This window comes from Miscanthus floridulus, chromosome 19 (genome assembly GCF_019320115.1).
Source record: "Miscanthus floridulus cultivar M001 chromosome 19, ASM1932011v1, whole genome shotgun sequence".
In the NCBI taxonomy this organism is placed as follows: Eukaryota; Viridiplantae; Streptophyta; class Magnoliopsida; order Poales; family Poaceae; genus Miscanthus; species Miscanthus floridulus.
In genome coordinates this window covers 90970883-90984859 of record NC_089598.1, presented here as the reverse complement: position 1 = coordinate 90984859, position 13977 = coordinate 90970883, and the positions used below count along the sequence as shown (strand labels likewise).

General features: G+C 46.0%; 1 protein-coding gene and 2 long non-coding RNA genes across 3 annotated transcripts; 2 read left to right on the top strand and 1 right to left on the bottom strand.

Annotated features, from left to right (window-relative positions):
- Positions 1-3110: 3110 nt before the first annotated feature.
- LOC136526353 (secreted RxLR effector protein 161-like) lies at positions 3111-3419 on the top strand. Its single transcript, XM_066519046.1, has one exon. The coding sequence runs from the start codon at positions 3111-3113 to the stop codon at positions 3417-3419; it is 309 nt and encodes a 102-aa protein (XP_066375143.1).
- A 2261-nt stretch (positions 3420-5680) lies between these two features.
- On the top strand, positions 5681-7648 carry LOC136525340 (uncharacterized). Its single transcript, XR_010776495.1, has 3 exons — positions 5681-5833; positions 6972-7121; positions 7203-7648. It is a non-coding gene; the product is annotated as an uncharacterized lncRNA (long non-coding RNA).
- Positions 7649-8547: 899 nt separating this feature from the next.
- Positions 8548-9391, bottom strand: LOC136526799 (uncharacterized). Its single transcript, XR_010776586.1, has 3 exons — positions 9115-9391; positions 8974-9049; positions 8548-8885 (listed from the first exon to the last, which is right to left on the bottom strand). It is a non-coding gene; the product is annotated as an uncharacterized lncRNA (long non-coding RNA).
- Between the last annotated feature and the right edge of the window lie 4586 nt (positions 9392-13977).

Genomic DNA, 13977 nt, shown 5'->3' with positions numbered 1-13977 from the left:
ACGGGCCATTGGGCACGGGAGTGCCCAAATCGCAAGCAGGAGAAGAAGGCTGAGTCTCATCTGACGCAAGCTGATGATGATGATGAGGCCACTATCCTGATGGCGACGTTCTATGCACTGCACGACGTCGAGGCCGAGGAGAAAGAAGAGGCGACGACGATGCAAGGACCTAGAAAGGCCCTAAAGGCTGTCAACCTCGATGAACCACGCGCCTAAGTCCACCTCGGACGTGTTGGCGCCGACCAGGAGCAGCGGTGGTACCTGGACTCTAGAGCTAGCAACCACATGACGGGCTCCAAGGCATCCTTCTCCGAGCTCGACGACGATGTTACCGGTACGGTGAAGTTTGGTGACGGCTCAAGGGTGGCTATCCGAGGGCGCGGCACCATCATCTTCAGGTGCCAAAACAGGGAGCACCGCGCGCTAACGGATGTATATTACATCCTGCAGCTGCGTTCCAGTATCATCAGCATTGGTCAGCTGGATGAGCGCGGTAGCAAGGTACTGATCAAGGACGGAGTCCTTAGGATCAGGGACCGGGAGCAGCGACTTCTCGCCAAGGTGAAGAGGTCTCTAAACCAGTTGTACCTACTCGACCTAAAGGTAGAGCAGCCGATGTGCCTGGCGGCAAGGCATACCGAGGAACCATGGCTGTGGCATGCCCGGTTCAGACATCTCAGCTTCGACGCGCTTGGTTGGTTGGAGAAAATGGTTCGAGGGCTACCCCACATCAAGCACTGATGCGAGCTATGTGACAGCTGCTTGGCTAGGAAGCAGAGGAGGTTACCGTTCCCAAAGGTGGCCAAGTATCACGCGAAGGACGCTCTCGAGTTCGTCCACGGCGACATCTACGGGCCGATCACGCTAGTTACAAATGGTGGTCGGCGGTACTTCCTCCTGCTCATGGATGATTGTAGTCGCTACATGTGGCTACAACTCCTGACGAGCAAGGACGAAGCGGCGACGGTGATCAAGAAGTTCAAGATGCGCGCGGAGGCCAAGAGCGGCATGAAGCTCCGTGTGCTGAGGACTGATCGCGGCGGTGAATTCACTTCGGTGGAGTTCGTTGCATACTGCGCGGATCAGGGTGTGGTGCGACATCACACCGCGTCGTACTCGCCACAACAGAATGGCGTGGTGGAGATACGGAACCAGACGGTGGTCGACATGGCTCGATCCATGATGAAGGCCAAATGCATGCCCATAAGGTTCTTGGGTGAGGCGGTGACCACGGTGGTGTTCATCCTCAACCGTGCTTCGACCAAGGCCTTGACGGGCAAGACGTCGTTCGAAGCTTGGTATGGGCGCAAGCCGAGCGTGTCCTTCCTCTGGACATTTAGCTGCATCGGCTACGTCAGGAAGACGAAGCCAATCCTCACCAAGCTGGAGGACAGGAGCACACCGATGGTGTTCCTAGGCTACGTGGAGGATACCAAGGCATACTGGCTCTACAACCCACGTGGAAACAAGGTACTTGTCTCGCGCGACGTCGTGCTCGATGAGAAGGCGGCTTGGGACTGGAGCAGTCCGAGCACGAGGGAAGCTGGCGGCTTCACCAGCACCTTTGTCATCGAGCACCTGGTCATCCATGGTGGTGGAGACACTGGGGAAGAGGTGCCAAGCACTCTGGGAGGGGTGCCGAGCACTCCAGCAACAGAGCCGAACACTCCTAGGGTGGTGCCGAGCACTTCGGGAGGGATGCCGAGCACTCAGGGAGGAGTGCTGAGCACTTATGGAGGGATGCCGAGCACGCCAGGAGTGGTGCTGGGAGGTTCTGCAGTGGTGGTGACCACTCCAGGACGGATGCCGAGCACTCCTGTAGCGGAGCTGAGGGGTCTTGCAGTGGTGCCGACCACTGCAAGACGTGTGCCGAGCACTCCAAGAGGGGTGCACACCACTCCAGGAGTGGTGACGAGCTGTCCAGGAGTAGTGCCGAGCACTACAACCGGGGTGCCGAGCACTCAGGTAGAATAGGGAACTCCATCAACACTGATCGAGTTCGCCTCACCTCCAAGTGACATCACTGAGTTCGTGGATGCCTTCCACGAAGGTGGGGAGGTGCGGTTCCGCAGGCTGGATGACATCGTCGGTGGCACAGGGCCCTCAGGCCTGGCTGGTCGGCTGCTTAATGATCAAGAGCTACTGCTCGTCAGCGTAGAGGAACCACCCATGTTCGTGATGGCCGAGCGCGATGGAAATAGGCAACGGGCGATGCTGGAGGAGATAAAGGCGACCGAGAAAAATGAGACATTGCAGCTCGTCGATCCACCTCCAGGATGCCGTCCAATCAGCCTGAAGTGGGTGTACAAGGTCAAGCGGGATGAGCTCGGCGCCATTGTCAAGCACAAGGCATGCCTGGCACCTAAGGCTATGTTCAGCGCGAGGGCATAGACTTTGAGGAAGTCTTTGCGCTAGTAGCGCGCATGGAGTCTGTCCGTTTGCTACTAGCCTTGGCAGCAGCAAAGGACTAGCGCATCAATCACTTGGACGTTAAATCGGCCTTCCTCAATGGTGAGCTGGCGGAGACAGTCTTCGTCAGGCAACCTCTAGGTTTTGCTATCAAGGGAGAGGAGCACATGGTGCTCCGACTGCGCAAGGCGCTCTATAGGCTACGACAGGCCCCATGAGCATGGAACACCAAGCTTGACGCCACGCTGGGCGAGCTTAGGTTCCAGCGGTGCGCAACCGAGCACGTGCTTTACACACGGCAATAGGGGAAGGAGGAGCTCATCATCGGCGTGTATGTGGACGACTTGATCATCACCGACGCGTGCACGGAGCACATCAACAAATTCAAGCGTGAGATGGCGGCTCATTTTTGAATGAGCGATCTCGGCACACTCTCCTACTACCTCGGCATTAAGGTGAAATAGGGGAAGGAGGAACTCACGCTCGATCAGAGCACGTATGCCTCGAAGCTGTTGGAGCAGAGCGGCATGGCTGAGTGCAAGCCATGCGTGACTCCGATAGAGGAGCGACTGAAGCTGACGAAGGTCAGCACCACGACGAAGGTGGATGCAACTCTCTACCAGAGCATCATCGGCGGTCTGCACTACCTAGTCCACACTATGCCGGACATTGCGTTCGTCGTGGGCTACGTTAGTCGCTTCATGGAGGATCCTAGAGAGGATCACTGGGCTGCGGTGAAGCGGCTATTGCGCTACGTCAAAGGGACGGTGGATAAGGGGATCATCTTCCCTAACACCGGTGGGAGTAGGCTACAGCTCGCTGTGTTTAGCGATGCAGACATGGCGGGGGACATCGACGGACAGCGGAGCACCTCTAGAGTGCTCGTCTTCCTCGAGTCGGCTCCAATTTCATGGCTATCGCTGAAACAGAAGGTGGTGGCGCTATCTACGTGCGAGGTAGAGTACGTAGCGACGGCCACAGCGGCGTGCCAAGTTGTGTGGCTGCGCTAGCTGCTGGGCGAGCTGACCGGCGTGGAAGCTCACCCACCAGCACTGATGGTCGATAACCAGCCCGCCATCGCCCTCGTGAAGAATCCGATTCTGCACGACCGGAGCAAACACATCGATGTGAAGTTCCACTTCCTCAGGGACTGTGTTGATGGAGGGCAGATCGTCGTTGAGTTCGTCGAAACTGGTCGGCAACTCGCGGACGTCCTCACCAAGCCGCGCGGACGTCTTCGACTCACGGAGCTAAAGGAGATGATCAGTATGGAGGGGGTATAAGGGATAGCAATAGGATTAGGGGAAGAATTGTTAGATAATCTATTGCTTTCTTGTATGAACACACAGCAAGGGAAGGCGGTGCCAAAAATGCTCTCTGCTGTAGTACTGTAGCCGCTGTAGAGGCAGGCGCCGAACGGCTCACATACCGGACTGTAGCCACATGCAGGGACAAGCGCAGAAGTCAGTCCTGTGGTGTTATCTAGTCACTGTTGTAGCAGTGCAGCTGTACTGGGACTAGATGGATATAGTTGTATATATAGTTTGCCACTGCAACTCAACAAAGGGAGTTCAGTTTTGCCATCTCTTATATAGGGCTCCGGCCAACGCTGATGCTTGTACTGTGTGTATGCTCTGTTCTCCCTCTTCTTCTACCTAGAGCCATAGTGTGTGTGGTCGGACAGCCTCTGTTGTGCTCGGCCGTGGTCGACAAGACTGATGAGTGGTCGACTCACCTGAGCCGGTGATCCTGAGAGCTTATATGTAGTAAGAAGTAAACATCTTAGCATCTGGTTTGCATATATCTAACTATCATTTTGTTTGGAACACAAACAATTTGAATAAACCTGACATTTAAAAAAGTAGTGCATCTAAGAGGACGATGGTGTTGAATGAGGCATGGTACCAGGGGCTTGAATGAGGCATTGAGCTGTTAAAACTTGGAGCTGATGAAATCGGTTATCCAGTTTTGATTTAAAGGAGCAAAGGTATGCTGAGACGTCTCTCACCTAGGGAAATGCATTTCTTTTTTCAGTGTGGTTACACATTTCGATATTGGGTGTCTGTGTATGTATTCTAGCAAAGCATGTCATGGAGAGGTACCAATAGATATAACTGATAGTAACTTGGGAGGACCAAGTCTTTAGTTAATTCTATACCTCTTATTACTCTCTCGGTACCTATCCAAGGAAAGTAATAAAGCTCTTCTGAAACTTCTATTATTACGATGATTGATATGATGCATTTCCAAAGCTTCATTTCAGCATACTATCATTATCTGTATTCGGCACTTTGTGCAATCACAAGTAGAGCAGCTGCCATTACAGTTCTGATTCTAACTTATATATAAATAATGAGAATTTTTACAATGGTTGTCGGAAAATAGATGGCTCACGAGGGCCGATCCGACGGCTAAAAAGACAGAGGAACCAAGAGGAACCAATTAGATAGGCACAAAGTGCATACTAAATGGTGGGACCATATGCACTAAGTGCATACTAAAATTGGTGGGATCAGCCCTTAAGAAAAGAGGGGATAATTCTATTTTTGAAATTGTTTTATGTAATTAAGGGTAGAATAGTAAATTTATAATAGTAAAATAATCTTTGAGTAGTATATGAATAATTGAAGTAGTATAGTTTGTAAAATGTTTATTTCTCGAATTCAACCTTAGCCACTCTCGTCTGTCTATTTGTTCTTCCTTCGTGTGTGCTGTGGCGGCGTTGGCTGCTAGGGCGAGGGCGAGGGCGAGGGCCAGGCAGGGCTGCGGCGGCGCCGACTACCAGGGCGAGGGCAAGGGCGGCCAGAGCATGCGAAGCTTCTCACCAGTCTCTGGCGAATGGCGGCACCGCGTAGATCCAGGAAAGGCGGTGGAGGAGGCGAGATCCGGGCCCGGCGGCGGCGGCCGACCCAGCTGCCGGGAGGGTGCGGGCGGCGTGGTGCGCGCGTCCGCGGCGGTCCGAGGTTGCTCAAATCGGCCGCCACAAAGATGGTGGAGGAGGCGAGATCCGGGACCGGCGGCGTCCACGGTCCCGTTCATCGCGCTAGGGGGCGGGGGGTTCCTGCAGCGGCCCGTGATCGCGCTGGGGGTGCTCCTCCTCGTGCTCTCCCTCACGGGCCTCGCGGGGGCACTCTGCCTCGCCTCGTGCCTCCTCTGGCTCTTCCTCCTCATCCTGCTCCTCTTCGCCTTCACCGTATTCGCCTTCGTCGTCACCAACCACGGCGTCGGGTGGGTCGTCTCCGGCAGGGGGTACAAGGAGTACCGCCTCGGGGACTACTCCACCTGGATGCAGAGGAGGGTGGAGGACTCGCAGAACTGGGCCAAGATCCGCAGCTGCCTCCAGGACGGCGAGGTCTGCCAGAAGCTCACGGCCAGGAAGGAGACTGTCGCCCAGTTCGTCAACAGCAACCTCTCCCCGATGCAGGTACATACACCGATTCCCTAGTTCTTAAGTTATCCACGTTGTAAGTATTCCTGGATTGTTGAATTTGTATAGAATTGCTGATTTTGTTCTGCATTTCACTTCATGAGCCAAATGTTCACTAAATATAGGAGTTCTGTCAGTTTTGTCTAGCAATCACTGCATTAAACCTGCAATTTCTTATTGATCTGAACCTGCAATTTCTTATTGACCTGAGCTTGATTGGCTTGGTCATCTCGAAGTGATGTTAGCCTGTGACGAGTCGAGCCCACTTAGTACTTTGAACCCTCTCACATAGTTCAAAAAGCTCTGGCTCTGTCAAACAAAGAGGTTGTTGATAAAGCCATCTATCCTTCTAGAATCTAGTGAGGTTTCCATTTTTCATACAGATGTCGGTACCCATCAGATAGATATCCTTGACTTTAAGCAAATCAGACCAAACAGAAGAATCTGTTAACCGATGAGATACACTATGAATTGTATCAATATTTGAAATTGAGTATCTTAATGCTTTTACTGATATGCATTACAATCCTTTTTTAGCCAGAGAAGTCATGCCATCTTAATGTTTTTTGTTCAAAGTTTGACATAGAAAAAAGAGTTACCAAGGTTGCTCCTCTTTCTAAATGCATATGTAGTGTTTTTTTTACCAGTAACAGCCTACCCAGCGTGCTTGGATAGTAGGCTTTATTGCTATTGTTTTGCTATTAGCACTTGTGGGTTGTGGCAAGAATTTTCATTAGAGTTCACTAGACCAAATATACATTGGAAATAATAGTAACATATTATCTTTACCTTTTTCCTGTTCTTTTAGGTAGAGTTACAAGTGTTTCGTAAGGAATTGGATAGATCTGAAAGTTTTACTGTATCAATACCTGCACACACTGGTGGTGCAATGCCTACATCTAGCTATTCAGATCAAAGCTTGACAGGTATCTCATATTTCTATACTTTCATTTTTTTTGTAAATAATTTTACATGGTAATCTGCAGGAAGTTAGGAATTGTATTTCTTGTTCTATAGAGACTGGACTCCCTCTTAAAAGATGATTAAATCTTTCATAAGGATAACCTGTTTGATTGAGTTTTCATGAATTTTACTAGGCAAAAGATCATCAGGGGTATACTTTATTTTTCTGCAGAAGATGATGCACTTCTGTGCCTGAACACTGAAAAAACCAGGCTATCTCCACAGTGCACTACTAGTAGCAAGACAGCTACCATAGGGCAAAGTGAAGAAGAAACGTAAGAGTTGAGCAAGGATAAGGATATTCAACATATTAATATAAGAGGTGAAGAGTTTTTTAATCTTTTTTTGAATGATTTCTTTCTCTGATGCAATTTTGTGACGATTTTGTTGGATCTTTGAATAGAAGAGAAGCATCCTGAATCTCGGAGCATGTATTCTGAAAATGGCAGCAGAAGTTTTGGAATGCACATATAGGTCGGGTTTGCTTGTTGACTTGGGCCGCGGTTGGTGGTGATTACAGGAAGAAAGATGCAGGTCATCATCTAGATCCAGGGTGCCAACCGGGAGATCAGATGCACTTGTGCAACTTCTGATGAAAGGCCGTCCAGGCGGTCCAGTCCGTAGAGCATAGTGTAGCTTCATGATGTGGTGAAGCTAAAGCTAACTGTAGAGGAGGCCCCGCATGACACGGCACATTATTTTGTAGCAGTTCGTTGACAGATTTAAAAAAAAGCCATGTTGTGTTTTGTTTAGGCCGGTCCAGGATCTGTGTCTCCCTCGCCTGCTAGTAGTACGTAGTAACCAGCAGCATGGGTTTGATGTGAGTATGTGAGCATGGTGGTTTGTAGAAAGGTGTTTGCTGCACTTGCACTTGATCTATGTATATAATACTCCTAATTATACATCTCGCTTCGTTGAGAAATGAAAGTAGTAATTATTATTGTCATGGACCTAGGAAAAAACACCAAGCTGGGCCTCGGCGGATGCTGGAGAGGATCAGAGCAGAGCTTCTTTGCTCGACTGTTCACCATAGAGTACATGGACCTCGCCGAGCAGGTGGTGCCTTTCCTTCTTTTTTCGCTCTATATGATCAGTCATCCTCATTATCTAAAAAAAATGATCAAGGTGCTGCTAACACATTTACTTTACTCGCCTTCTCAGTCTCTACAGGCCCTTAAGAAGATCTCTCTGGAGCACCCAACGGCCTGTTTGCGAGCTGGTGCGCTAATGGCTGTTCTATCCTATCTTGACTTCTTCTCCACTGGGGTTCAGGTTGAGTCCTCTAATCTTCTTTCAGCCGTTCTTGTCTTGTGCACGGTTTGCATCTACTTACACCTCTTCCCATGGGGGCATATGTTTGTTGTAGAGGGTAGCCTTGTCTACCGCCGCAAATATTTGCAGGAATTGCTAAAGAAAATGTTTGACTAAGTATTTGCGCCTGAACACACATGAATTTAGTTCAGCACATCGTTTAGGTCTGAACACACATCGTTCTAGTCATCTGGACAAACTAAAGATCAAATATAGCTTACTAAATAGACATCACATTAGTTCTAAAAAGGCCTAAAAGGGCTGGTCTGCTGTTTCCCTGGATGCTTAGCCCTTTGAACTCGTTTAGCGATAGATTCGCTACTAAATTCATCTGCGACAGTAGGAGGAGTATTGACAACTAATTTTGTTGGCGGTCGTCCTCTTTTCCTATTTTGAGCTCCTGTTCCTTTTTCAGATCCTGTTCCTTTCGTTCCTTTCCCTCCTTTTTTTCGTTTCCCTTCTTTCGTGCTAGCCTCAGGGTTTGGAGTTTTAGTCTCTATTATTTGAACATCGCTTGAATTTTCAGCCTGTTCGTGCTGGCGTTGTTCGTCCGGATTGTTTGCATAGTACTCTTCCTCCTAAGAATCATCAAGAAAAATGTTAGACCCAGCATATTTTGTACAGTCTGGTATAAGTTGATGCATCTGGATCATTTTTAATATGAATTAAAAGTTCAGACCGTGATAGGATTTTGGTACGATTGTTGTCGTCTCATGTTGCGATCAGAAAGGAGCAACCTCGTGCATATTCTCCGTTTGAATCCTTGCATTTGTGTCTATACAAGTGAAAATTGTGCACTGTCATAGAACAATTATTGAATGAGTCTGTAGATATTTGGAATTAACAAGGATTGTAAGACTCACGTTTGTGAAATGAAAGGCCATTTTTTCTCCATCCCATGCTAGCATATAAAATATTATGAACGCCCCGCATGAATGACTGCAATGAACATAAGAATTAGTAATTTAAGTAGAACATTAATGTAGAAAAGGGAAAAGGAGTACCCGTCTGTTTGTTGCGGTATGTTATGATAAGGAATTCGTTTCCAGGCGTGCAAGTTAACCAAGCCATCGTTGCCCGAAGAATCAATGCATTCTTGTATGCTTTCCACCTAGTGGATGGTGAGATAGATGTTAAATTTGATCGAACTGTAATTGTAATTGAATAGGTGGTACGTGTTACGTTGTACTTACCAATGCTTTCTCTTGGTTTTCATCTCGGGTTGAGGCTAAGGAGTTAAGTAGCTGGACCTCTTTCTTTATAAAATTTAGCACTAGTAGAGCCCAGTGGTTTTTGTTTATATGGAGAGGCACGAAAACCTGAAAAAACTTTGAAAATCAGTATTACATACCAAATGCGGATATTATCCTGAAAAATAAATACGGATATTATCCTGAATGCAAATGTCAAGTAAAAGTGTCCAAACAAAATTAGTATTACATACCAAATGCCTTCGAACACATTTGTTGGCAATTAACTTCTTAAATGTCAGTCGTTGGTCACCCAGTTTATCTGTAGCCAACTTCCTGGCTTGAAAAGTTGTTATGAATGATGCCTCTTCAGTCTCCACGTTGCTAAAATCAACATAGGCATTTATGACCTGCAAAGGGTGGAGTTATTAGTACATAGTAGGTGTTTGCATGTTATTGTGGACAAAAAGGACCTGAAATCAGTTTACCTCATCTAATATAAAGCCATCTATGAAATTAGGGCGTAGCTGTTTGGCTGTAAGAACATGGTCACCTATTTGTACAACCTTAGCATGGTCGTAACTCATTAGTATGAAGCATCCGGCTTCTGTGTCTATTGGACTCACTTTGTAATCATTGTCGACAATTGGCTTTCTTGGTGTGATGTGTGTAGAGGCGTCGCCTTGGTGTTGTGTGGAGGGGCTGTTTTGCTGTTGCGTGTTCTTTTCCATCTTATCTTTTGTTCCAGTGTGTGCTTCAGCATTGATTCTTGCCAGTGCATGGGAGAAATGCAGTGGGCCATCTGGTTCTGACTTCTTGACTAGTATCTGTGGTGATTCCTGTAGTTTGTATTTTTTGTTAAATTCCAAAATATCAAATCCAACATTAGACAAAGCAACTGAAGCCACATTTGCATACCCGAACTTGTGCAGATGTAGGCATAGATAACCGAACTTGCGAAGATGTAGCCATAGACGGCTGACCTTGTGCAGATGTAGGCGTAGATGGGTCAACAATACTTTGCAGTAGCTGAAGGATTTGTTGTTGTACCTGTTGTGTTTTCTGTTTTTTTTTGAGAAATTGTGTTAGACAATGAAGTATGGATGGGAACCGAAAATGAGTACTCACGCTGGTTACCTTGATATCCATTTTCATTTGTGCAGTATCATCTTCTATCTTGCTCACCCTAGCTTCCAGTTTGTTGTCCAGCCTTTTCTCCTTTCTAATCTTAGCTAACTCCTCGTTTTGTGATAATATTTTCCTATCATATTTGTGATCTATATCCATAATTTTTTTCCATTGCTAGTGCAATGTCCGTTTGGCTGTTGTTCGCCCATTCTTCAAGGAATTGCTTCTTCATAAATAGGAAAGAATGAATTAGGCACACAAACGAGGTTGTCTACATAAATAGTTGTGATACATACTTGTTTGTTGCTTAGACCCTCCTCGCGTGTTGGCGCCTGTTCTGACATTGATGTTTCTGTTTTTATATTTTTTGGCTTGGTGGTCTGACCAGTAGTGCGCGTCATAAGCTGGAAACAATTAATAAGATAGTTAGGATTTATGCGTATGAACAACAGTATATTGATGGTATGTTTCGAAACTTACAATTCCTCCATCTAGGCCGGCCTGATTAAAAGCATGCCATCGAAGACCAGCATTGTCTTCAGTCCACCTCGCCATCAGTGGTGGTTGGATTGTCTCGTAATTGATCCCGTACTTGGTGTATGCAATGACGCGCTCCCAGTACCAAAACTATTAACACAATGCAAAAAATACATAAGACCAAAAGTAAACATTGTTTATAGGTGGTTGTAGCGTATAGAACTGACCTGCAGCAAAGTCAAATTGCCCTGTATGTTGGCTCGTTTCTTAACTATGTAATTATTACATGAGGTTAATAAATGGGTCAGAGTGAATTGGCCCCAATTGAATTTCGGAATGTCTGATACTTTTCTAACCACGGGTAGATAACTAGCTTTAACATAGGGCTTCACGTTTGGTGCTAGAATGACACCAATTGTGAACAAGACAAATATTCTATAGAAGTCATCATCCGGAGTGCCTGATTTCATCATCATTTGTTTCAACTTGCTTATCGTGAGAAGGTGGTCTGCATCTTCATACCTCTTCATCAATTCAATGTCCACTTTTTTGTCTTCATCTTTGACCTCCTCTTGGTTTACATGTTTAAAAACATCTATGCCTTCAATCCGGAGTCCCATTATGTCCCTGACATCCTCTAGATAAATAGGAACATTCTTACCACATATAAAAAAGCATTGGTTGCTGATTTCGTATCTGTTTGCAATTTTGTCAATCATTTGTCTTCTGAGACACGTCCCTGGCATATGAAGTAGCCCCCAAATCCCATAGACTTAATAGCATCCTTGTGGTCGCTCGATAATGCTTTTACAGCGTTTACAAAACTCACAGATGAGTTTATTAAATGCATATATTTCTGCAATAACCAGTTGGTCGATGATAAGTTGCTAACAATGCAAAGGCAACTTGCACAAAAATAGGAACTGGATATTGGATATGGAAATTACCTGCTTCTTGGTCCCTCCCTGCACTTTTTGAGTATGAACCATGCTACCACTGTCAACTGCATCAAATGATGTGAATAAGAAATGTTGATAATGAATGCTGCAGTTGTAATCTGGTTATGTGCAAAAATAGGTTTTCACTGAGTCTGTTTTTATTTTGAAGGATAGTAGCAATGCAACAGCAGGCGAGGAATACCAGTTCTACCACAGTGATAGCAACAGGGCATTGGTAAATTTTTAGACTTATTTAATCTTTTGACTTTATAGATTTTAGTTTGTAAAGATCAATTCTTTTGCAGATGGAATAACAGTGCAAGTAGGGATTGTTAACCTGCTACTGGAAACACATCGAGGGGCTCGCCGTCAAGGAGATGCAACATGGTATTTACGTATATTTCAGCATTTTGGTGCCCTTTTACTATATTCCTTTGCATATCTTGGTTCTTGTTTGTTTGTCTAAATTTTATTCCACCATTTACACTTCGCTGCAATGTTTGTGCCTAGAAAAAGGAATGCTAATCCTTCTAACTATCATAGCGTGGGCGTCCCAGATATCAATGGCGATTCGCTGCACGTGAGCCTGGGGCTGCCTCCCGCGCTCGCCGTCGACACAGCGCGTGTCGGGAAGCTCCAGATGACGGTAAGATAAGATGTCGCCACCCTCCCGCTTGTAACTCTCTGTATATTAGCTGCCTTGCTGTTTCTCTCTCTGGAGTCGCATTGTTGGCAGATGCTTGCCCATGCTGCAGTCAAGTTGCCAACGTTTGATATGTTCCGGTGAATTTTGTTTCCCACCTACTCTAGTTGTACTTCGTGGGCAATAGAATGTGGTAATTGCGTTGAACTTGGGATTCTGACTGACAGTCGCGGTAGACTGTCTTCTCAGCTAAGCAAATTAGAGTTGTACAGTCGCAGTTGTGTTAACACGATGGTTCCATGAAGTTATTCTTTGTATTAGCTCCGCATTCATGTTACATTTCCTGCACTCTGTTCAATATTGGAGTCTTATGAGCTTGATTTTCCTTTCTTCAGTTGTTGACTGAAGTTGCTTTCTAAGAAACTAATATTTGGTATCTTTTGCAGGTTCAGTTAGTGGTTCATTGAAGTGAAACTGTATTGCTATCTTCAACTGCTGGGGCCATGGCCTACGAGATTAGTGAAATCAAAAGTAATGTTTTATTTTCAATTAAGATTGTTACTTAGTAAAAGTAATCCATGTGCTTTCATTAGCCTTTCCTTTATTTCTCAAACTTGCAGGCATTAGCCTTACCTGTTTACAATTTAATAATAAACTACCAGAACTCTCGTTCTACATTGATTACTGAAAAGACTGTTGCTATATTATAGTTGTCACTTGTTCATATTTGTTGATCTCATCTATTTGCCTCTTTAAGTTGAAGTACTAATAGTTTCTATTTTATTCCGCATGTTTCAATGTGAAGAGATTGGCATAGGTCTCGTGGGGTTTGGCATCCTATTCTCATTCCTTGGTGTTATCCTTTTCTTCGATAGGGGCTTGTTGGCTCTGGGTAATGTATGATACTACAATTCTCAATCCTTGTCTTGTATTACTACGTATCTAATGAATACTCTGACTCCTTCTGGTCTCACTGTTTATGTCGTGATTTCATTTATTTATGTCGTCAGTTACAGCTATCGTGTGAGCAGTTTGTAATTGTACTTCTTTCTGTTGTCGTTTTTAGCACTGCGTCATCTCCATCATCAGCAACTAATAGTGATTAGTTGGAAAATAGCAGGGCAAACTTGGAAGTAGGCGCCAATTGAGGTCAGTGCCCGAACAAACACAAATTCATACATCTAATCACTGGAATAGGGATGCATCACTTACCAGTAACCTTTGACTCATTTTGAACCTGGATGCCGATTGGAGTACGGAGCTGGCCTCCATCTGCCGCGGTATCCATGGTGCCGATTCCAGTCGATGGACTCGGCTGGCCTCTGTATTCTGCCGTAGGCATTGCTGTTTCAAATCAGGAAAATTACTCTTTACTATTCATCTCTATATGTTGACACTAATGCTCAATCGTAGTCTCACAAATCAGAAGCCATGTGTAATAATCCTGAGTTGCAGTTAACAACAGCATATACGGTGTGGTTAATAACCTTA

What these genes read in the sequence shown, in the direction of transcription:
- LOC136526353 (XM_066519046.1), top strand. Translation starts at nt 3,111, where the DNA reads ATGGAGGATCCTAGAGAGGATCACTGGGCTGCGGTGAAGCGGCTATTG.